Raw genomic sequence first — 24,951 nt, 5'->3', positions numbered from 1 at the left:
AGTTATAAGTGGGTTTTTCTATTAAACACAATCCAGATAGGTCACTTGCTTGCCTTCAGGCCAGTCTCATTGCTAAAGGCTACATGCAATGTTATGGGATCGATTATGAGGAAACATTCTCTCTGGTGGCCAAAATGAACTCGATACGTATTTTATTATTACTTGCTGCTAACTCTTCCTCGTTGGTCTATTAGCTTGATGTGAAAAATTATTTTCTTAATGGGGGTATAAAGGAAGAAATTTATATGCAACAACCACCTTGATTTGTGGTTGAGGGGGAGTTAGTATATCGATTGAAGAAATCCCTTTATGGTCTGAAACAGTCTTCTCGTGCACGGTTTGATAAATTTAGCCAAGCACTCATACGGGCCGGATTTCATAGATGTTCTGTAGATCACTCCGTATTTCTTAAAGACATACCTAAAGGCAAAGTGATTTTGGCCATATATGTTGATCATATTGTCTTAATCGGTAGTGATCTCGAGGGCATTCAGGAAACCAATGAAATGATATGTGAAGAATTCGAGACAAAAGATCTTGGACATACTATCTCAAAGGAAGTATGTCCTTGATCTACTGGAGGAGACAAGAATGATGGGGTGTAGACCAGCATAAACCCCTATGTATTCCAATACAAAATTATCTGTAGACATTGGAGAAGATGTGGATATCGGAAAATATCAAAGACTTGTGGGGAAACTCATTTATTTTTGTGTAATAGGGCCGGATATATAATATGCAATAAGTGTGGTAAGTCAATACATGCACACACCATAACTTAGTCACTCACAAGCCCTAGAAAAAATATTGCAATATTTGAAAGGAGCTCAAGGAAGAGGGCTTCTCTATAAGAACCATGGTCACTTCAACATAGAAGGGATTCTCAGATGTAGACTAGGCCGGATCCTCAGATGATTGAAAATCTACCTCAGGATATTGTACAATGGTTGGAGGGAACTTGGTTACATGGAGAAGCAAGAAGCAGAATGTAGTTGCAAGGAGTAGTACAGAAACAGAATGTAGTTGCAAGGAGTAGTACAGAAACAGAATGTAGTTGCAAGGTCTAGTGCAGAAGCAGAATACAAGGCAGGGCACACACAGTTAGTGAGCTTCTATGGATCAAATCCTTTCTCATTGAACTAGGATTCTATAAAGAAACCCCTATGGATCTACATTGCAATAATCAGGCAGCAGTACATATCACCACAAATCCGGTCTTCCATGATAAATAACATTGAAGTAGACTGCCATTTCATACAAGAGAAATTCCAAACCAGCATATTATCTCTCAAACATATCACCTCATAAGGCCAAGTTGTAGAAATTCTCACCAAATCAGTTACTCATAAGATCTTGCCCACCATCTGCAACAAGCTGGGCATTTATGATGTTTTTTTTGCCCTCAACTTGAGGGGGGAGTGTTACAAGGTGGGACCCACCATGATAACGTTTGGTGGCATGATCGATCATCACCCGAGTTGACATCCTTATCATATGAGTTAAAAATTCGACAATGAAGTGGGACCCACCATGATAACGTGAAGTGGCATGATGGGTCATCACACGAGCTGGCATCCTTATCACATGAGTTGGAAGATTTGGCAATCTTCCTTGATTAATGTAATCATTTTATCATCCCTTGAATTATGTATATTTGGATAATCAAGATTGATGTAATTAGGGATATTAGAGATCCTATCTTATCTTTAAATATGTAATAAAAAATAGTATAAATAGGGGTCTTGGTTGAAGGGTTCAATCAAGCTCTCCACTTCTCAACTCGTGAAGAATCTTTCTCTAGCATAAACTTTGTTTCTCTTTTCTCTGCTCTCCTCTCTAACCAAGCTCTCTCTCTCTCTCTCTCTCTCTCTCTGCTCTTTTTCTTCTTCCTCTCTTATCTTATTTCAGTTATGGGGTCCTACATTAAACACTTTGGAAAATAATTTCTATTAAAAATACATTTCCAGGGACCATTAGTGCCTCATATTTGCAGGCAATACTTTTCTAGCTGAAAATTCTTTCAGGTAAATTTTTTGGTAAGGCAATTTTTTAAACCAAATTAGTTTAAACAACTATAAGTCTGTTTTAGTCCTTTTTTAAGGAAATATTAGAAAAGTATTTCTAGTAAAAATACGTCTCTAGGGACCATTAGTGCCATATTTTTCCTGGAAACACTTTTCGAACTCTAGGAAATTTTTTTTTTAAGGAAATGTTTTCTAGAACAAATTACTTCCACAACTATAAGACTTTGTTAGTGCTTTTTTTAGGTAACATTGGAAAACTACTTCTAGTTAAAATATGTCTCCAGGTACCAATATTGCATCACATTTCCTAGAAACACTCTCTAGTTGAAAATTTTGTGCTAAGGCATTTTTTGGTGAAACAAATTAGTTTCATTTTCAGCAAGGTCTTGTTAGTGCTTTTTGTTTCAGCAAGCTTTGGAAATGTATTTCTAGCAAAAATACATTTTTAGGGACCATTAGTGCCTCATATTTGCTGGCAACCTTTTCTAGTTGAAAATTCTTTCTAGGAAAATTTTGTGGTAAGATAATTTTTACTAAAACAATGTACCCTTCAGGCCTCGTTAGTGCATTTTTTAAGGAAACATTGGAAAGGTATGAAAAAATATGTCTGCAATGACCTTTAGTGGCTCATGTTTCCTAGAAAAACATTTCAAGCTGAAAATTCTTACCATGAAATTTTTTTGCTAAGGAAATTTTTGCTTAAACAAATTACTTTTTGCAAATATAAAACCTTGTTAGCTCATTTTTTTTAGAAACGTTGGAAAATTAATTCTACTAAAAATGTTTCTCCAAGGACCAATTTTTCTTAAAAAAATTAATTTTGACAACTATAAGGTCTTGAGAGTGCATTTTTTAGGATTCGTTGGACAAGTATTTCAAGTAAAAATATGTCTCAAGGAACCATTAGTGCCACATGTTTCCTTGAAAAAATTTTCTAACTGAAAGTTCATTATAGGAAAATTTTGTGGTAAGCCAATTTTTTTCTAAAATTAATTACTTTTATTGGAAGATAGGGCCCAAGCCCATAAGACCAAGGAAGACCCATGCAACCAAGAGATATAGAAGACAAACTCAAGGCCCACGGATCAAGGAGAAGGCCCATAGGCCCACATACAAGATGATAGGTTGGTAAATAAAGGGTCATCACATAGATTTGGCATTGATGTAATTAAGTTAAAGTTCCAGAGTTAAAAACCTAAACCCTAAACCCTAAGTTTAGGGGTATTATTATAATACAGTAGTTTCATAAATCTATAAATAGAGCTTAAGGGGGAGGTTAGGAATCATGTCCATAACCCTTCTTCCTCCAATTTTCTCCCAATGGGTTTCTCTCCCTTTTTCTCCATGAGCTAAATTCATAGAGTCTTGAAAATCAACAACTTTCTACAACTATAAGTCCTTGTTAGTCTTTCTTCCAGAAAACGTTGGAAAATTAATTCTACTAAAAATATGTCTCCAATGAGTATTTTTTAGTAAAATAATATAATTTTGACAACTAAAAGGTCTCACTAGTGATCTTTTTTAGGAAACGTTGGAAAATTATTTCAAGTAAAAATACCTCTCATGGGACCATTAGTGCCTCATGTTTCCAGGAAACACTTTTCTAGCTTAAAATTCTTACAATGAAAATTTTGTAATTAGGTAATTTTTGCTGAAATAAATTATTTTACGTGACTATAAGCCCATTTTATTCCAATTCTTAGGAAATGTTGCGTAAGTATTTCTAATAAAAGGACATCTCCAAGCACCAATACCACCTCATGTTTCTTGGAAAAGTATTTGTATCTGTAAATTTGTTTAGCAAAGGCAATATTTTCTCGATAAAAATACTTTCTCAAACTCTATGGATTTTTTAGTGCATTTTCTTAGGATTCGTTGGAAAATATGTCTCCAGGGACCATTAATGCCTCATGTTTCCTTGAAATACTTTTCTAACTGAAGATTCTTACTAGGAAAATTTTGTGGTACGACAATTTTGTTGAAACAAAACTACTATATACAACTATAAGGCCTTGTTAGTGAATTTTTCTAGGAAATGTTTGAAAATTATTTCTACTAAAAATACGTCTTTAGGGACAATGAGTGCCTCATATTTCTTGGAAACACTTTTCTAGCTGAAATTTTCTTACGATAAATATTTTGCAGTAAGGCATTTTTTTAGAAACAAATTACTTTCTACAACTACAAGGCCTAGTTAGTGCCATTTTTTAAGGAAATGTTGTAGAAGAGTTTCTAGTAAAAATATGTCTTCAAGGACCATTACTGCTTAATTTTTTTGGAAACACTTTTTCACTAAAAATTCTTACCGGGAAAATTTTGTGGTAAGGCAATTTGTTTTGAAATAAATTACTTTCTACAGCTATAAGGCCTCTTGAGTGAATTTTTTTTCTAGAAAATTTGGAAAATCATTTATATTAAAAAATGTCTCCAGGAACCATTAGTACCTCATGTTTCCTGAAAACACTTTTCCAGTTGACAATTCTTCCATGAAATGTTTTTGGTAAGGCATTTTCAAGAAACATTGGAAAAAGTATAGCAACAAAAAATATCGAGGACCATTAGTGCCTCATGTTTTCTGGAAACACTTTTTGTTGGAATCTTCTTGGGCCATGGATCTCATCACCCTTCTTCCCTCTCTTCCCTCCAACTTGGCTATTGACGCTGGAAGAGAACTTCAGTTCTTGGAACGTGTAATGGTGGAAATCGATTGAGCCTTGAGGAGGCTCGACCTGACCTCAGAGGGAGAATCCGATCAAGACCTCTGAGGGAGAATCCAACTTGGCTAAAACTAAATGATTCAATGCTTAATCTTCATTTAGTTATTTGTCCTAATAAATAGGTTTGGGGACGAAATTACAACTCAGACCCATGGGTGACATGGTTCACGCAAAATTACATTCAAACCAAACCAAACCAAATTCAACATACATGAAAAAGGAAATATCATAATTTAATTCCTACGTCTATTAATAACTTAGGATGCTAAGGAGTCCATAGCATCACCCCCCCCCCCCCTCCCCTCTTGGAGAAAGAGCTTGTCCTCAAGCTCGAAAGAGGGGTAGAGAGCCCTAAAAGCGGCTAAGGGCTCCCATGTAGTGTCAATGGGGTCAATATCAGCCCACTACACTAGAATCTCCCAATCGCTCTGAATGCGGTGAGCCTGCAACTGCTGCACTGGAATAGAAAGGACCCGCCTCATGTAATTGTGGCAGAGGTGTGTGTAGGAATGGGGAGTCTCCCTAGAAGGCCTTCAATTGGGAGACGTGAAACACATTATGGATCTTGGCTTCTGGTGGAAGCTACAAGCGGTAGGTGATTGTGCCAATGCGGTCCAACACTTGAAAGGACCCATAATATTTTGGAGAGAGTTTGTGACGTGTGGAGGCTGTCAGTGAAAGTTGCCGGTAATGTTGGAGACGTAGCCACACACAATCACCTGGAGAGAAGAAGATGTCCCGATGCTTCTTATCATAATAGAGTTTCATGGCTTGTTGAGCCTCCTGGAGATGAGTGCGTACCTCACGGAGCATGGCGTCCCTTTTGCCTAAAGCCCAGTCCAAGGTGGCCACCTTGGATGCACCTGGTTCATAAGATAAAAACCGAGGCGGATCTCTGCCATACACTATCTTGAACAGAGTAGTGCCGAGTGAGCTGTGGTATGATGTGTTATAACAGAATTCAGCCCATGCCAGCCACTGAACCCACCGTTTAGGTGAGTCCCCCACAAATCAACGGAGATACATCTCAAGCGTCCTGTTGACCACCTCGGTCTATCCATCAGTCTACGGGTGGTAGGCGGAAGAGAACGCCAATTTGGTGCCTTGGAGCTTAAAGAGTTCTTTCTAGAACATACTGGTGAAGATGGCATGCTAGTCACTGGTAATGGATGCAGGCACCCCATATAACCAAACATTATTATCCATGAAGAGCTGAGCCACATGAGCTGTTGTGTAGGGATGCACCAAAGGGAGGAAATGGTCATACTTGGAGAAGCGGTCAACCACTACAAATATAATAGATTTGCCTGAGCAGGTGGGAAGGCCATCAATGAAGTCCATAAAAATATCTGACCATACTTGTGACGGTAGCTGAAAAGGTTGGAGCAACCCTGCTGGACTTAATGATTCGGCCTTGTTCCGTTGACAAGTTTGACAAGCTACCACATACTCGGTTACACTTCTCTTGATACCCATCCAAAAAAATTCGCGACTGAGGTGGAAATATGTTTTTTGTCTGGCGTCATGTGTACTATCATGGAAAGAGGTTAAGATGCTGGTAATGAGTGGTGAGGTGGGGGTGCAGAACAATCTTGTTTTTGAATAGGATAAGACAATCCTGGATCGGTCAATGGCAATCGGAGGTCCCCTGCTGAATATCATGATATAAGGCAATGAGTTAGGGATGCTGATGTGTCTCCTCCCTAATAGAGTCCAATAAAAGACTTCTGGGCTGATTGATAGCATGCAATTGTGGCTCTGTAACGTCTCGGCGAGACAAGGCATCGACCCCCACATTCAAACTGCCAGGTTTATACTAAATGGTAAAATCAAACCCCATCAGTTTACTCAACCAGTACTGCTGAGGAGAGGTAGTGAGACGCTGCTCAAGAAGATACTTTAGGCTTGAATGATCGGTCCGAATGATAAATGGGTGCCCCCAGAGATAGAGCCTCCAATACTGGACGACTTTAGCTAAACCGATCAATTCCCTTTCATAAGTTGCAAGTTTGTGATGGTGTTGGCCAAGTTGTCGGCTGAAATAAGCGATCGGGGTAGCCTTGTTACTATAACACTGCACCTATAACCCCATCCGAAGCATCACATTCCACTACAAACAACTCATCAAAGTCCGATAGCTGAAAAACCAGCAATGAAGATAAGGCTGCCTTCAACTGATTAAAATAATGATCCACTGGCTTGGACCAGCTGAAATCATTTTTCCTAAGGAGATTGTTGAGCGGCACTGCAATCTGTCTGTAGCTGCGGATAAATTTTTGGTAATAACCAGCAGGCCCAAAAATCCCCTTAACACTGTGATGGATATGGGAGGAGGCCAATCTGTGATGGCCTGAATCTTGCTTTGGTCAACCTTTACCCCAACGGCGGAAATAATGTGGCCCAAGTATGCCACCTCGGTTGTGCCCATAGAACATTTGGACTTTTTTAAAACCAAATGATGTGAACGGAGGAAAGTAAATACCTGGTGAAGGTGCTAAAGGTGTTCATCCCAATGTTTTCTATACACCAATATATCATAAAAAAAGACTATAACATATTTTCGTAAGAGAGTTAAATACCGCATTCATGAGGGCCTGGAAAGTGGATGGGGCATTGGAGAGACCAAAGGGCATCACTAGGAACTCGAAATGCCTATGGTGCGTGCGGAACGCGGTCTTCTCCACATTTGAAGGATGAACTCTAATCTGATGATAACCTGACTTCAACTCCAGCTTTGTAAATATAGTAGCGCCATGTAACTCATCTAACAGCTCGTCCACCATGGGAATGGGAAATTTGTCTTTAATTGTGTTAGCATTGAGCTACCTATAGTCCACACAAAATCTCCAGGACTTGTCATGTTTTTTTACCAGTAACACCGGAGATGAGAAAGGATACCTACTGGGCTGATTAATTCCTTGGGCGAGCATATTTTGGCACTGTCTCTCAATTTCATCCTTCTGTAAGTGGGGGTAATGGTAAGGTTGAACCACCATAGGTTAAGTTCCCTGTTTCAATCTGATGCGGTGATCACAGTGGCGAATAGGCGGAAGAGCAGTAGGTTCCTGAAATAAATCTTCAAAGTCTGTAAGTAATTGAGATAACTTATAGTGCTCGACGCTCTGGACCCGAACTGCCTGAAGTGTGCAGGGCATAGTAGCATGTGTGCCATGCAAGGTGATCTGACGCTGGCCCTCTGTGGAGGTCATGGTCAAGGCCTGAAAATCCCACAAGATAGGCCCCAACATCTGGAGCCATTTAACTCCGAGTACCAAATCAAATCCTGTAAGTGGAATCACAAAGAAATTGGCAATAAAGGAGTGACCCTCAATACAAAAGGGGGTGGCTGTAGAGATACCCACACTGGCGACTTTGGCCCCATTGGCCACTGCGACTGAGAGGCCTGTTTTCTGCTTGATTACTAACCCAAGTTGTTCTGCCGTTGGCTGACTTATGAAGTTGTGCATGCTGCCAGAGTCAACTAAGGCTAGTAACTGTAGAGGGTGCAACTTGGCCTGAACTTGCATTGTGTTGGAACTATGCATGCCAATCATGGCATGGAGTGAAATAGCTGGGGCATCATGTTCTGTCTCAACATTGTCTTCTTCTGGGATAATCTCTTGCATATGTGACCCTGGACATATTGTTCATCAAAATTAAAACAAATACCCTTCATCCTCCTCTGTTCCATCTCCTGTCTATTCAATTTTTTTATGTATGGTACTGGGGGCGTGGAGGAAGAACTCTCTGCACGTGGAGCTGCATTGTGTTCAGTACGTGGAGGCCCTAAATAGGGTGAGGGGGCAGTGGTAGTCGCCCTGCTTGGCCAAGCTGGTCTTCAGACTAGGGATTCCTTCAGAACTCGCTATTTAGTATCAATGGTCCTAGCCAAGTTCATAGTGTGGTCCAAATCTCTAGGTTCGTGTAAGTCAACCTCCAGACGCAGGGCCTTTGTCAAGCGAGCAGTAAAAAAGTTAACATACTGGGAGCGTTTGACAATGGTACTGGCTTTGGCTAAGTGTTCCTGGAAGGTCTTTTGGTGCACTTCAATTGTGCCCGTCTGTTTCAAATTCACCAATTTGCCCAACAGATTGCTACTGGCTAGAGGACCAAACCTCAACATGTAAGATTGTTTAAATACATCCCAATCTGGAACCAAATGTTCATTTGTGAATTGGTGGAACCATAGAGCACTTCATCGAGCATGTGGAATGTGGCCAACTGGACCCGGTCATCCGCCGGTGTTTTTTTATGGTAAAAGAACTGGTCACATTGGGGTAACCAGATCAAGGGGTCCTTAGACCCATCAAATGTTGGAAAGTCCAATTTCACATACCTGTGAACCTAGCCTGAGGTCCCAATGGGGGATGTGGGTGGCGTAGCTGTGGTGGGAGGTTCACTACCGGTGGTGTATAGCTTCTCGGCGGCGGCGCTCAAAGCCAATTGTCCTCCTGTCGCCGAAGGAGGAGCTCGATTGACGCATCCATGGCTGCCATGGCCGAACGCAGGGCAGCCATGGTCTGACAAACCCCATCAATGGATTCCTCTGTCCATTGACTATTTTCATCAATCTGTTGACGCAAATCCTCTAGAAAAGAGGAATCCCCAAGGGTAGACCTATCTAATACCAAGATGTTGGGATCTTCCCGGGCCATTGATCTCATCACCATTCTTCCCTCTCTTCCCTCCAGATTGGCTATTGACGCTGGAAGAGAACTCTTGTTCTTGAAACGTGTAATGGTGGAAATGGATTGAGCCTTGAGGAGGCTCGACCTAGACCTCTGAGGGAGAATCCTACCTGGCTAAAACTAAATGATTCAATGCTTAATCTTCATTCAACTCTTTGTCTCAATAAATAGGTTTGGGAACGAAATTACAACTCAGATCCATGGGTCACATGGTTCACACAAAATTACATTCAAACCAAACCAAACCAAATTTAACATACATGAAAAGGGAAATAGCATAATTTAATTCCTACGTCTGTTGATAACTCGGGATGCTATGGAGTCCATAACACTTTTCTAGAGGAAAATTCTTACAGGGAAAATTTTGTGCTAAGGCAATTTTTGCTGAAACAAATTACTTTGTACAACTATAAGGCCTTGTTAGTGCCTTTTTTAGGAAACATTGGAAAAGTATTTCTAGTCAAAATACATCTCTACAAACAATTAGCACGACATGTGTCATTGAGACACTTTTCTAGCTGAAATTTTTTACCAAGAAAATTTTGTAGTAAGGCAATTTTTGTTGAAACAAATTACTTTTTTCAACCATAAGGCCTTGTTAGTCCATTTATTTAGGAAACATTGTCAAAAATTTTGAGTTAAAACATGTCTCTAGAGACCATTAGTGTCTCATGTTTCCTGGAAACACTTTCCTAGCTAAAAATTCTTCCTAGGAATATTTTGTGGTGAGGCTATTTTTGTAGAAACAAATTACTTTGCACAACAATAAGGCCTAGTTAGTGCATTTTTTTAGGAAATGTATTCTAGTAAAAATACTTTTCCAGGGAATAATAGTGCCTCAAGTTTCATGGAAACACTTTTCTAGTTGAACTTCTTACCAGGAAATTTATTTTCTAATGCACTTTTTTTGAAACAAATTACTTTCTACAACTATACTGTTAGTGATTTTTTTCAAGAAACATTGGAAAGGTATTTTTAGTAAAAATAGGTCCCTATGGAGCATTAGTGCCTCATGTTTACGTGAAACACTTTTCTAGTTGAAATTTGTTACTTGGAAAATTTTGTTGTCATGGAATTTTTTTGTGAGACAATTTCTTTCAACAACTATGCACCCTTGATAGGGCATTTCTTTTGGAAAATGTTTAAAAAGTAGTTCTAGTAAAAATACATCTCCAGGGACCAATAGTGCCTCTTATTTCTAAGAAATACTTTTCAAGCAGAAAATTGATAACATGAAAATTTTGTGGTAAGGCAATTTTTGTTGAACCAAATTTATTTATGCAACTATAAGGCTTTGTTTGTGCATATTTATAGTAAAAATACTTCTCCAAGGACCATTAGTTATTCATGTTTCCTGGAAACACTTTTCTAGCTGAAAATTCTAACTAGAAAAATATTATGATCAAGCAAGTTTCGTTGAAAAAAATTACGTTCAACAACTATAAGGCTTTGTTTGTCTATTTCTTTAGGAAATGTTAGAAAAATATTTCTAATAAAAATACATTTCCAGGGACCATTAGTGCTTTATGTTTCCTGGAAACACTTTTCTAGCTGAAGTGTCTTACCCAGAAAATTTTGTGGTCAGGCAATTTTTCATGAAACAAATTAGTTTAAACAAGTATAAGTCCAATTTAGTCTTTTTTTAAGGAAACGTCATAAAACTATTTCTAGTAAAAATATGTCTCCAGGGACCATTTGTGCTTTATGTTTCCTGGAAACACTTTTCTAACTAAAAATTCTTTTTAAGAAAATTTTGTGGAAAGAAAATTTGTGTTTGAACAAATTAGTTTCTACAACTATAAGGCCTTGTTAGTGCATTTTTTCATGAAACGTTAGAAAACTTCCTCTACTAAAAGTTCATCTAAAAGAACAAATAATGCCTCACATTTCTTGGAAACATTTTCTAGCATAAAAATCTTACTAGGAAAATTTTGTCGTAAGGAAATTTTTCTTGAAACAAATTACTTTCTACAACTCCAAGGCCTTGTTAGTGCATTTTTGTAACAAACATTGGAAAAATATTTCTTGAAAAAATACATCTCCTGGGACCATTAGAGCCATATGTTTCATAGAAATTTTGTGGCAAAGCATTTCTTTCTAAAAACAATTACTTTCTACAACTATAAGAACTTTTGTGTGCATTTTTTCTAGAAAATTAGGAAAAATATTTCTAGAAAAAATACGTCTCCAGGCACAATTAGTGCCTCATGTTTCCTGGAAACTCTTTCCGAGCTGAAATTTCTTACCAGAAAATTATTTTGGTAAGGCATTTTTTTATGAAACAAATAAATTTTTATAGCTACGAGCCATGTTAGTTCATTTATTCAGGAAACGCTGGAAAAGTATAGCAAAGAAAATTACATCTCTAGGGACCATTAGTGCCTCATGTTTCCCGGAAACACTTTTCGAGTTAAAAATTCTTACAAGGAAAATTTAGTCGTAAGGCAATTTGTTTTAAACAAATTACTTTCTATAGTATAAAGCCTTGTGAGGGCATTCTTTCTTGGAAAGTTGGAAAAATATTTCTACTAAAAATACTTCTCCATGCACCAGTAGTGCCTCATGTTTCCCAGAAACACTTTTCTAGCTAAAAATTTTGACCACATTTTTTTTTTGTATGGCATTTTTTTATGAAACAAATTACTTTCTACAACTATAAGCCATGTAAGTGCTTTTTTTCAAGAAATGTTGGAAATGTATAGCAAGGAAAAAATGTCTCCAAGGACCATTAGTGCTTCATGTTTCAGGAAACACTTTTTAAGGAAATATTCTTATTAGGAAAACTTTAGGGTAAGGCAATTTTTTCTGAAACAAATTATTTTCAACATGTATAAAGCCTTGTTAGTGCATTTCTTTAGCAAATGTTGGAAATGTATCTTTACTAAAAATTTGTCTCCAAGGACCAATAGTGCCTCATGTTTTTAGGAAACACTTTATTAGCAGAGAATTCTACCTTGAAAATTTTGTGGTAAGACAATTTTTGCTGAAACAAATTCCTTTCTAAACCTATATTGCCTTTTTAGTGCCTTTATTCAGTAAACATTTGAATTTTTTTTCTAGTAAAAATATATTTCCAAGGATCATTATTGCCTTAGGTTTACTAGAAATACTTTTCTAGTTGAATATTCTTACGAGGAAAAATTTTGCTATGCCATTTTTTGCTGAAACAATTTATATTCAACAACTATAAAGCCTTGTTAGTGCCTTTTTTTGGAAAAATTGGAAAAGTATTTCTAGTAAGAATACATCTCTGTGGACCATCAGTGCCCCATGTTCCTTGTAGAATTTAGGATCTCATGAAAGGAACATTAGATCAACAAGAAAGAAGAAGAAGAAGAAGAGAGAAGGAGAAGAGAAGAAGAAGAACATGGAAGAAGAGAGTTTGGATTAAAGGAGAAGAGGGTTGCGTCAAAAAGAAAAATGAGGGCTGGACGAATTTGTGGGAAGAGAGGAGAGTGCTTCAATGCCCTCTTAGCCAATGCCTTTATTTATAGTTTTACAATACCCTTAGGGCTACAACTTGATAAAACAAAAGACATAAAAGGAACACATATTTACACTTCTATGCCATCTTTATGGAAAGTACCATATTTTACACATATGCCACTCCTTTGATGGGTGGGCTTCTTGTCTTGAGCTCGTGGGCTTGAGCCCATCTTCCAACACTCCCCCTCAAGCTGGAGGAGAAAAGACATCATAAATACCCAGCTTGCCACATATAAACGATAAGATTTTAGATGTAACGGGTTTAGTGAGAATATCAGCTACTTGCTCTTGAGATGACACATGTTTGAGAGAGATTATTCCTGCTTGAAACTTCTCCCGTATAAAATGACAATCCACCTCAATATGTTTAGTTCTTTCATGAAAAACTGGATTTGAAGTGATATGAATAGCTGCTTGATTATCACAATGCAGATTCATGGACCCCTTTTTATAAAAACCTAGTTCGGTAAGAAGGGTCCTAATCCATAAAAGCTCACTAACGGTATGGACCATAGCTCTGTATTCTGCTTCGGCGCTAGATCTTGCAACCACATTTTGCTTCTTACTTTTCCATGTAACCAAGTTTCCCCCAACCAAAGTACAACATCCTGATGTAGATTTTCTATCATCAGAAGATCCAACCCAATCTGCATCTGAGAAGCCTTCTATATTGTAGTGCCCATGTTTTTTATATAGCAATCCTCTTCCTGGAGCTCCTTTTAGATAACTTAATATTCTCTCTAAAGCTTGCCAGTGGGTAATTTGTGGTTTGTGCATGAATTGACTCACCACACTTACAACATATGATATGTCTGGCCTAGTTACCGTGAGATAAATCAGTTTTCCCACGAGTCTTTGATATTTGCCAATATCAATATCTTCTTCATTTGTGGCACATAATTTTACATTTGTATCCATAGGTGTGTCAACTGGTCTACAACCCTTCATTCCTGTTTCTTCAAGGAGATCCAAGACATATTTCCTTTGAGACAATATTATCCCATGTTTGGATTGAAGAACTTCTATACCCAAAAAATATTTAAGCATACCAAGGTCTTTAGTCTTGAATTCCTGACATATCATCTGTTTCACCTCTTGTATGCTCAAAGTATCATCACCGGTTAAGATAATATCATCCACATATATGGCCAATAATATTTTTCCTTTGACCGTATCTTTATAATATACGGAATGATCAACTGAGCACGGATGAAAACCAAACCGTAGGAGTGTTTGACTAAATTTATCAAACCAAGCCCGAGGGGAGTGCTTAAGCCCATATAAAGACTTTTTTAACCGGCATATTGAATCCCCCTCAACCACATAACCAGGTGGTTGAACCATATAAATTTCCTCATTGATATCACCATTTAAAAAAGCATTTTTAACATCCAACTGATAGACGGGCCATGAGGAGTTAGCAGCAATAGATAAGATGATGTGTACCGAATTCAATTTTGCAACAGGAGAGAAGGTCTCCTCATAATCTACCCATAGCACTGCGTATAGCCCTTAGCAACCAATTGAGCTTTAAGACGAGCAATCGATCCATCCAGTCTTTTACTTTTCGGGAGTGATGTTAAGTACCAGGTTTGGCTTCCATATAAGGAATGCATTTCTTCATCCATAGCCGCCTTCCATCCTGGACGTCTCAGGGCCTCCTGATACGACTGTGGAACGGAAGTAGAAGAAAGGGACATAAGAAACTGAAAACACTCGGAAGACAAGCGATGGTGAGACATAAAATTTGAGATAGGATGCGAAGTAGTACTGGAGCGACGTTCTTTTCTTAAATCAATAGGCCGAGTATCAAATTCAGGCTCATACATAGGAGGATAAAGACTTACCTCAGGTGGATCTGACAACTCCACAGGTGAAGGTACGGCCGGTGCATCAGGGGATGGATCCACTTCAAGATTGAACGGCACAAGAGGACAAGGAGTAGTAGAAGGACAAGTCCATCCTGGAGGAGCATCTTGGGAGGAGTAGAAGGGAGTGTCCTCAAAGAAAGTCACATCCCTAGAGATAAACATCCTCCGAAGGGTAGGATTATAACAGACATAACCTTTCTGGGTGCGAGAGTATCCCAAAAAAAGGCACTTCATAGACCGAGGATCAAGTTTATTTTTATGTGGAGATGTAACATGAACAAAACACGTACATCCAAACACTTTCAAAGGAAGAGAAAAAGGATCTTCACCAATAAATAACACAGAGTAAGGAGTTTTATGATGCAGGACTGATGAAGGTAACCTATTAATGAGAAGGCATGCTGTAAGTATAGCATGAGGCCAATAGAAATAGGGTACCTTCATGGAGTAGAGGAGGCCCCGAGCAACTTCAAGAAGATGACGATTCTTCCTTTCAGCAACACCATTTTGTTGAGGAGTATAGGCACATGATGTTTGATGAATAAGACCATTAGTCTCACAAAATGATTTGAAGTCATGAGACATGTATTCCTTAGCATTATCAGATCTAAGGGTTTGAATTTTCTTCCCAAATTGTGTCAAGACCATAGCATGAAAAATTTTAAACAAAGGAAGAATTTCAGAACGCTCTTTAAATAGAAATAACCAAGTCACTCGAGTAAAATCATCAACAAAAATGACAAAATATTTAACTTGGGAAATATTTGAGACACATAAAGGGCCCCATACATCAGAATGTATTAGCTCAAATGGAGCAGTACTTGTAGTTGTAAGACGAGGAGAATATGTACTCCTAACATGTTTACTTAATTGACAAACCTCACAACTGATATTAGAAAGTCCTTTTAAAGATGGAACCAAAGAACGAAGTGAAGGGATAGATGGATGACCAAGTCGGTTGTGCCAAAGTTGGGCCTCAGATGTAGTGGAAGATAATGCAGCTAATGGTGGAAGAGTGAAGTAGTACAAACCCCCCTTTTCATGGCCGCCACCAATCACCCGCTTCGTAGTGAGATCCTGAAAGACACAAGAAGACGGTGAGAAGGTGATAGAGCAATTTAATTGTTTGGTCAATTTGCTAACTGAGAGAAAATTTAAAGGAAATTGAGGAACAAACAAAACATCTTGAAGGGGAATAGATGAAGTAAGAGAGGAGGAACCTTTGCCAAGGACCTTGGTTTGGGTACCATCAGCAATAGTAACGAATTTATGAGGATAACAAGGAGATAAGGACTGCAACAAGTGTTTGTTACCTGATAGATGTTCGGAGGCCCCAGAGTCGATGATCCAAGAGGAAGAGGAAGAAGAAGAAGAAAGCATACCTGAGGCAATAGTTGTGGCAGCAGTAGATGATGAGGGAATAGATGATTCCATGAAGGACTTCATTTTCTGAAATGCAGCATAGTCCTCAACCGTAAGAGTCACATTTCCGGATGATGATTCAGCCTTATCTTCATTTTTCTCAACGTTAACTGAGTCTGGGTTAGCTGTGGCCCAATCAGGCTTGCCATGAAGTTTCCAGCATGATGCCACAAGGTGGTTCTGACGGCCACAATAAGTGCAAAGTTGAGGCTCAGTACGAAAAGAATTCTGACCCATTCTACCACCTCTATTTTCAACCCCTCTCATAGTTCGACCCCCTCTCATATTTCTGCCCCATCCTCGGGATGAGGAAGATGTTCCCCGATTGCCAGAGAACATCACTGATGGAGCATCAATAGGAGAAGGAGGGGATGGGTCCGGTATCCTAAGTAATGTAGCACTAATATCATCGAAGGATGGAAGAGCAGAAGAACTTAGAAGTTGAGTTTTGGCCACCTCAAGGTATGGTTTAATATTCGATAAGCAAATGGCTACTGCCAAAGCTTCTCTTTGTCGTTCTTGAACAACAATATTAGTGGAATATGGCTGAGCTAGTTTCCATTCTTGAAGAAGACCACAAAATCATGCTAAAAATTTGTGAATATTATCTCCATGTTTCGTATGCAGCATGTTTTGTAAGACATCATATATTTTTTGTAATGAAGCAGTGCTTGAGTAGAGCTTGGCACAAGTGTCCCATATGTTCTTGGAAGTGGACCACATTGTTGGCCACCTGCTCTTCCATGCTATTAATGAGCCAACCTATCACCATGTTATCCTCCTTAACCCACTTGTGGTAGGACGCATCTTCATCATCAATCGGAGGAGGAAAGTTAACAACGTGGCTCAAGAGGTCACGAGTAATAAGAACCCTCCGAACTGATTGTGACCAGCTCATGTAATTGGAGAGACCTCTAAGTGGAATTGTAGTAATACGGAGTATATCACTCTTATTACTATTGTATCCAATCTCCATGATGAGGCAAGTAAAATATGGAGGTCAAGGGAAAAGACCTTCTTCAAAGAACAATTACTCTATGTAATTTGAAGAACCCGTAGAACAAATCAATCACCAACAAAAGAGAACAAGAACCAATTTCTTTCACAAGGGCAAGCACCAAATTATCAGCAAATTTGTGCTTTTAGAAAGTGATAATAACATCCAGCCATCACTCAACTTCTCTTGTTTTCATAAGAACAAAGAGAAGAAAGTAGATGCAACCGATTAGGCCTTAATCCAAACTCCAATACAAATGAGCAATAGACAAAAATTTAGAGAAGAGTTAACGACAAACCAAGACACTTGGAAGAGATTTATCTTCAGCTCATGCGAGACTTCAACGTAAGAAAAAATTCAATTGTTGAAATTAAAAAAAAATGGAACTACAAAGGGTAAATGGTTGTTGGCATTTCATCAAACATGTAATGGGCATCCAACAACACAACACAAACCCATGAGCAACCTAAAGTAGGAGAAGATACAACAACATGTGCTGGAATTCTACCTCAAATGATATGGATCCAAATTACATAAAGGTAATTGAATTTCACCCATCAATCTTAATAAGATGCAAACAGCAAATGATCTTGATCACTCTTGTAATTGATTTACAAGGAGTCAAGATTATAACATCAATTTAGTCATAGAAATAAATCTTTACAACATATAAAGATTTATCTTGACTTGATGTGACTCAAAATTCAAGAAGTAAAAAAAAAACAGTAAAAAGGAGTATGTAAATAAGAAAAGGAAAAAAAATGTAATTAAGAGGATGATGAACTTATCTCTTTATGACTGAACTCCTTTTACAACTTCTTGAACAGATTTCATAATAACTCCATGAAGAGATCCTAAACTCCTTGCTCTGATACCATGTAGAATTTAGGATCTCATGAAAGGAACTTTAGATCAACAAGAAAGAAGAAGAAGAAGAAGAGAGAAGGAGAAGAGAAGAAGAAGAACATGGAAGAAGAGAGTTTGGATTAAGGGAGAAGAGGGTTGCGTCAAAAAGAAAAATGAGGGCTGGACGAATTTGTGGAAAGAGAGGAGAGTGCTTCAATGTCCTACCTCTTAGCCAATGCCTTTATTTATAGTTTTACAATACCCTTAGGGCTACAACTTGATAAAACAAAAGACATAAAAGGAACACATATTTACACTTCTATGGCATCTTTATGGAAAATACCATATTTTACACATATGCCACTCCTTTGATGTATGGGCTTCTTGTCTTGAGCTCGTGGGCTTGAGCCCATCTTCCAATATTCCTGGAAACACTTTTCTAACAGAAAATTTTGTAGTAGGCAATTTTTGCTAATACAAATTACTTTCTAAAACTGTAAGGCCCTATTAATCTATTTCTTTAGGAAACGTTGGAAAATATTTAAAGTATAAATACGTCTCTAGGGACCATTCATGCCTCATGTTTCCTAGAAACATTTTTAGCTAAAAAATCTTCCTAGGAAAATTTTGAGGTTAGGCAATTTTTGTAGAACAAAGTACTAGTTTCAACTTAAGGCCTTGTGAGTGCAGTTTTTTAGGATATTTTGGAAATTTATTCCAGTAAAAATATGTCACTAGGGACCAATAGTGCCTCATGTTTCCAGGAAACAATTTTTTTGTTGAAAATTCTTAGAACAATTACTTTCTACAACTATAAGGCCTTGTTACTACATTTTTTCAAGAATCATTGGAAAGGTACTAGTAAAAATAGGTCTCTATGGACCATTAGTCCCTCATGTTTCTGTGAAACAATCTTCAAGTTGAAAATTGTTACCTGTAAAATTTTGTGGTCATGGAATTTTTGGTGAGACAAAGTTTCTTCCAACAACTATGAGCCCTTGTTAGGGCATTTTTATGGAAATGTTGGAAAAGTTGTTCTAGTAAAAATACAACTCTAGGGACTAATATTGCCTCTTATTTCTTGGAAATACTTTATGAGCAGAAAATTTATAACATGAAAATTTTGTGGTCAGGCAATTTTTGTTGAACCAAATTTATTTCTACAACTATAAGGTTTTGTATGTGCAGATCTATAGTAAAAATACTTCTATGAGGATCATTAGGGACTCAGGTTTCCTGGAAACACTTTTCTAGCTGAAAATTCTAACTAGGAAAATATTATGGTCAACCAAGTTTTGTTGAAACAAATTACGTTCAACAACTATAAGGCATTGTTTGTGCATTTCTTCAGGAAACGTTGGAAAATATTCTAATAAAAATACGTCTCCAGGGACCATTAGTGCTTCATGTGTTATGGTCTCTGACCATGGACCAAGTAAACTAACGGAAGGAGAGGTCTTCATCCAACTTAGGGTCAGCACCAGGGCGTCATGGTTTCCCTGGTCTACCTATGATTTCGCATTTTTGAGCGAATAGCGAGAGAAGATGAGAGTATAGGGTTGAATGGAAATCAAAGGGGAAGGAGATAACCTGGCTCATCAAAGGGAGTCCGGAACCTTGGGTTCCTTGGAGGAGAACACCGATCGTGCTAAGGTAAAATCATTCTTGCCCTTTTCATTGCGTGAACCGCCTTAAAGCCATTCACGCTAATGGCCAAGAGTCTTTTTACACTCCTGCCATACACGCTAACAACTTAGAAAATAAATTACACATACATATGCTCATGCCTTATCAATTAAAATAGACATCTGATCCTTTTGAGCTTTCCGTTCCACCGAGTCACCAACTCACCCGCGTCATCTTTAGATGACTTGTCCTGCTATGGTGTCCCTAACATCACTTCCCTTCTGGAGAAAGAGCTTGTCTGCAAGCTTGAATATAGGGTAGACTTACTAGAAAATGTATAGATCTTCCCAAGTGGCTTTGGTGGCATCTGTGTGGGTCCACTGTACTAGGACCTCTCTGCACTCATCATTTTGCCTAGCACCCAATATTGTAGCAGGAGTGAGAGAAACTTTACCGCCTTCAATCGGTGGCAATGTTGGAATAAATGGAGGTGCGGGGCCCTTGAGCGGCTTGAGTAAGGAGACATGAAAAATATTATGGAGTTTGGACTCGGGAGGGAGTTGGAGCCTATTAAGCACCTAGCCAATACTACCCAAAAGACCGGCCTGTTAGGAGCGGAAGACATAGGTACTTAACCCAGGACTATAACATCACACCCCACCTTCGCGAGCCGAGCGGCCCACTCTAGCAACACTGGCCGGACCCGGGTTAAGTTCCTATGGCATACCAGTAATTTTAATCTGGCCTCTAGGTTGCCCCCTCCGCTAGGTCGCCCCCTCCAGGATTCGAACTTGCGACATGGGAGCCTACTCTGATACCAAATGTTAAGCACCTAGCTAATACTACCCAAAAGACCGACTTGTTAGGAGCGGAAGACATAGGTACTTAACCCAGGACCATAACAGAGCTTATATTCAACCTGCCCAATACGTTGGAGAATTTTGAAGGGACCAAAATATTAAGGAGAAAGCTTGTGGCGAGTACCTGCAATGGAATTCTGGAGGTAAGGGTGGAGGTGGAGCCATACAAAGTCATCCGGATTGTACTGAACATCGCGGTGTCCCTGATCATAATAGTGTTTCATGCGGGCTTGAGCGGTCTGGAGGTGTTGGGCAGTGGCTTCCAGCAATTGGTCTCGAGTGAGAAGAGCTTGGTCCACGGCCTCCACTCTGGTGGTACCACGTGCATAGGACAGCAAGCAAGGAGGATCCCTTCCATATAGGATTTTGAACGGTGTTGCCTGTAAAGCCGTGTGGAACAAAGTGTTATGGTAGTACTCCTCCAAAGAAAGGCACTCTAACCACTTTTTGGGACTGTCCCCCACAAAGCACCGCAAGTACATCTCAATTGTGTGGTTGACTACCTCAGTTTGGCCATCTGTTTGAGGGTGATATGCTAAAGAGAACTTGATTTTAGTACCAGATAACTTGAAAATGTCCTTCCAAAAGATACTTGTAAATACCACATCCCAATCACTGACGATGAATTCGGGAATACCGTGGAGGCAAACAATATTGGCAAAGAAAATTTTGGGGACGGTGGCTGCTGTATACAGATGCTCCATAGGTATAAAATGTGCATATTTAGAAAAACGGTCTACCACCACCAATAGAACTGATTTTCCCGAAGCTTCGGGAATCCCTTCAATAAAATCCATGGAAAGGTCTGCCCATACCTGAGTGGGAAATTGAGTGGTTGCAAGACGTTGGCTGGATGCAAATGATCAGCTTTGTTATGTTGACACACCATACATTGTTCCACTTATTGTGCAATTATGGATTTTATCCCCGGCCAATAAAAATCATCCTGGATGCGCTGAAGTGTTTTCTACAGTCCCTCATGTGTGCTGTCATGATAAGATGAGACAGCTACAACAATCAATGGAGAAGTGGAAGGCAGGTATATACACTGTTTATAGAGAATAAGGTGGTCTTGAACACCCCATTGTACTGATTTGGTGCTTGCGGCAATCTGTTGGGACAACGCCTGTAATTGTGGGTTGTACTGATTGGCCTCCCATATGGAATCGAGCAAAAGCGGAGTGGGGTGACTGATAGCAGCCAGCTGCAGTTGGTGTTCAATGCACCGGGAGAGGGCATCCGTAGCTTTATTCAAAGTAACCGCTTTATGTCCCACTTGAAAATCAAAGCCCATTAACTTACTCAACCAGTGCTGTTGAGGAGAAGTGGAGATGCGTTGATCCAATAGAAACTTCAAACTATAGTGATCGGTGTGGATAATAGAGAAGTGGCCCCATAAGTACGGCCGCCAATGGCGAACGGCCTTGGCAAGTCCAATGAGTTCCCTTTTGTATGGTGGAAGCTTATGATGGTGAAGTGCGAGCTGATGGCGGAAATAAGCAATAGGGTGCTGATTTTGTTGAAGCACCGCTCCAATCCCACCACTGGAGGCATCATATTCGACCACAAAGACCTCTTCGAAATCTGGTACCTGAAGTACCAGGGCTGATGCTAAGGCTTGCTTGAGAGTTTGAAATGAATTTTCAGTGCTATCATTCCAGTGGAAGGCATTACGGCGGAAAAGATTGGAGAGAGGGGCAGCAAGTGTGCATAGTTGTGGATGAATTTTCCGTAGTACCCGGCTAAGCCCAGAAATCCTCTCAATGCTGAAATATGTGTCGGCGGCGGCCAATTCACAATGGCTTCAATCTTTTCCGGATCCATTGTGACCCCTGCTATTGTAATAACGTGACCAAGATAGGCCACTTACTGGGTACCAAACGAGCACTTGGAACATTTTAAATATAAATGATGTGTCCGTAGAAGTTGGAACACCAATTGTAAGTCACGCAGATGGTGAGTACATGACTTGCTGTAGATCAGAATATCATCAAAGAATACTAAAACGAATTTTCTGAGATAGTCATGAAATACCTCATTCATGAGTGCTTGAAAGGTAGAAGGGGCGTTGGAGAGACTGAACGGCATGCCAATGAACTCAAAGTGCCCATGGTGAGTACAGAAGGCGGTCTTCTTGATATCTAGAGGGAACATTCTAACTTGGTGATAGCCCCAACGTAAGTCTAATTTGGTGAAAAATGTGGCTCCATTCAATTCATCGAGTAGCTCATCCACGACGGGGATAGGTAATTTGTCTTTAATAGTCTTGGCATTTTACTCTCAGTAGTCCACGCAAAATCGCCATGTATTGTCATGCTTCTTCCCCAATAGAACCGGGCTTGAGAATGGGGACTTACTCGGTCGAATGAGGCCTTGTTGAAGCATGTGGTGGCACTGACGCTCAATTTCATCCTTCTGTATGTGGGGGTACCGGTATGGGCGCACAACCACCACTTCGGATCCAGCCTTCAAACTGATCCTATGGTCATAATGGAGTAGTGGGATAGAGCAATCGGTTCCTGAAAGAGGTCCTGGATGTGCTCAAGCAAGTTGTCTAACTTTCTGTCCACTAGTGTATGCTGCTGCAGCCCATGTAAATGGACTGGCCCTTCACATTTACGGCCCTGTAATGTCACCTTATGGTGGTCAATTGTAAAGCTCATCGTCAAGGCTGCAAAGTCCCACAAAATGGGCCCCAAAGTTTGGAGCCACTTAACTCCCAAAACCATATCGAAACATGCCAGTGGGATGATAAAACATTCTGCGGAGAAGTGATGATTCTCACTCACAAACACTACTGCCTTGGTGACCCCATAACTGGGCACCTTTTCCCCATTTGCAACAGAAACTGAAGCTACTGGCCGTGGTTGAATTGGGAGCTATAAATACTTGGCCGCGGTGAAACTCAAAAAATTATGAGTGCTGCCGGAGTCCACCAAACTGAGGAGGGGTTGATCATTGACTAAGGTAGATACTTGCATTGTGGTGGTAGACTGAAGGCCGGTGATGGCGTGCAAGGAAATGGCAGGCTCTTCGACCTCTTGCTGTTCCAGTTATAAGTTTTCTTCTTCTTCCTCAGTGTCTAGTTCTATCCAAAATAATTTTTGGCACTGGTGGCCGAATGTATACTTCTCATCACAGTTATAACATAACCCCCTTCGCCCTATGTGCTTCCATTTCAGACCGGTTTAATTTGCAGATGAAGGTTGGAGTGGATGGATCAGATTTAGGGGTTGTAAGCGTAGGGGCAGCAGCACCCTGGTTGGGCTGGGAAGCAGTATTAGTTCTCCATGGCTGTGCTGGGATAGGCACTTGTGAGCTACTCTTAGCCCTTGGCCATACTGGTCTCAGGGATTGGAATCTCTGTTTGGCTTCCAATGCTCTCACCCAATTCATTGCACAGGACAAATCCGTAGGTCCAAGGAGTTCCACTTCCAGACGAAGGGACTCAATGAGGCCAGCCGTGAATAGACTAACTTGCTGGTCTACTCGTACCACCTTGCTAGCTCGGGATAATTTCTCTTGGAATTTCTTCTGGTACTGGGCTACACCACCGATTTGGCATAATAGGACTAAATCGCCCAATGGATTGTTCTAGGCCGGCGGTCCAAACCTTATGGTGCACAATTCCTTAAATTCTTCCCACTCTATGCCCAAATGTTCCAATTCAAGTTGGTGTCCCCATAGCTGCGCTTCATCGAGCATGTGGAATGCGGCCAACCCAACTTTGTCTATGTCAGTAGTGCATTGGTTGTAAAAAAAAAATTCACAACGGTATAACCAAGTTAAGGGGTTGTCTACCCCATTGAAAACCGGAAAATCGAGTTTCGTATACCTTGGAACCGTGCCCTTGTCCGGACTAAAATTTTCCCCGTATCCGGTGTGCTCTGTGCATCCAACAGTAGGTGCGCCATGTCCATTCGAATGTGCTTTGTCTCCCTCTCTTGGAGTGGGCGTTCGGCCTGATAGTATTTCATAAAATCGATTTGTGATTTCTTCCACTTGTTGAGCTATTGAGTGAGGGATTCGACTGTCCATAAGTGTTGTTAAATGACCCTCTGTTTCTTCCTGCCTAGCATTAACCTGTTCCAAGAACCTTGCCAACAACTCCTCCTGGTTTGAAGTCTCCCCCATAGTTACCTGTGTTGATTTTCAGGACTCCATGATTTAAGTCATGGAGAAAAATGAGAGCGACACAATTGGGAGAAAACTGGAGGTTATGGATTTGATTTGAACCCTCCCGCATAAGGTATATTTATAGATATCAAAATTACCAATATTATAAATATACCTTCACCCTAACAAGAGTGAAGAAGAGACAGGAAACGTAAACTAATTACATGAGTGCCACCCTAGGCAATCACGATCTTCGGATTTGTAACTCAGTATGGAAATGCCGGCGGCAACAGGAAAA

At 39.8% G+C, this 24,951-nt stretch overlaps 1 protein-coding gene across 1 annotated transcript; it reads right to left on the bottom strand.

Annotated features, from left to right (window-relative positions):
* Positions 1-21,504: 21,504 nt before the first annotated feature.
* On the bottom strand, positions 21,505-24,671 carry LOC137963197 (uncharacterized). The gene is made up of 7 exons (XM_068810369.1): positions 24,191-24,671; positions 23,691-24,082; positions 23,513-23,581; positions 23,158-23,416; positions 22,895-23,056; positions 22,408-22,792; positions 21,505-22,303 (listed from the first exon to the last, which is right to left on the bottom strand). The coding sequence occupies exons 1-7, from the start codon at positions 24,669-24,671 to the stop codon at positions 21,505-21,507; spliced, it is 2,547 nt and encodes an 848-aa protein (XP_068666470.1).
* Between the last annotated feature and the right edge of the window lie 280 nt (positions 24,672-24,951).

This window comes from Aristolochia californica, unplaced genomic scaffold (genome assembly GCF_029961685.1).
Source record: "Aristolochia californica isolate CCGP_79_NKW_82.1479 unplaced genomic scaffold, dmAriCali1.0.hap1 SCAF_4, whole genome shotgun sequence".
Taxonomy (NCBI): Eukaryota; Viridiplantae; Streptophyta; class Magnoliopsida; order Piperales; family Aristolochiaceae; genus Aristolochia; species Aristolochia californica.
This window is presented reverse-complemented; position numbering and strand designations above follow the sequence as displayed.

Bases quoted from the DNA above. Each gene is read 5' to 3' on its own strand.
- LOC137963197 (XM_068810369.1), bottom strand. From the start codon at position 24,671: ATGGGGGAGACTTCAAACCAGGAGGAGTTGTTGGCAAGGTTCTTGGAA. The intron at 23,417-23,512 runs GTATCTACCTTA...AAGTATTTATAG, and splicing joins AGTCTACCACCACAATGCAA to CTCCCAATTCAACCACGGCC. The intron at 22,304-22,407 runs GTAAGTGGCCTA...CACATATTTCAG, and splicing joins AAGTGCTCGTTTGGTACCCA to CATTGAGAGGATTTCTGGGC.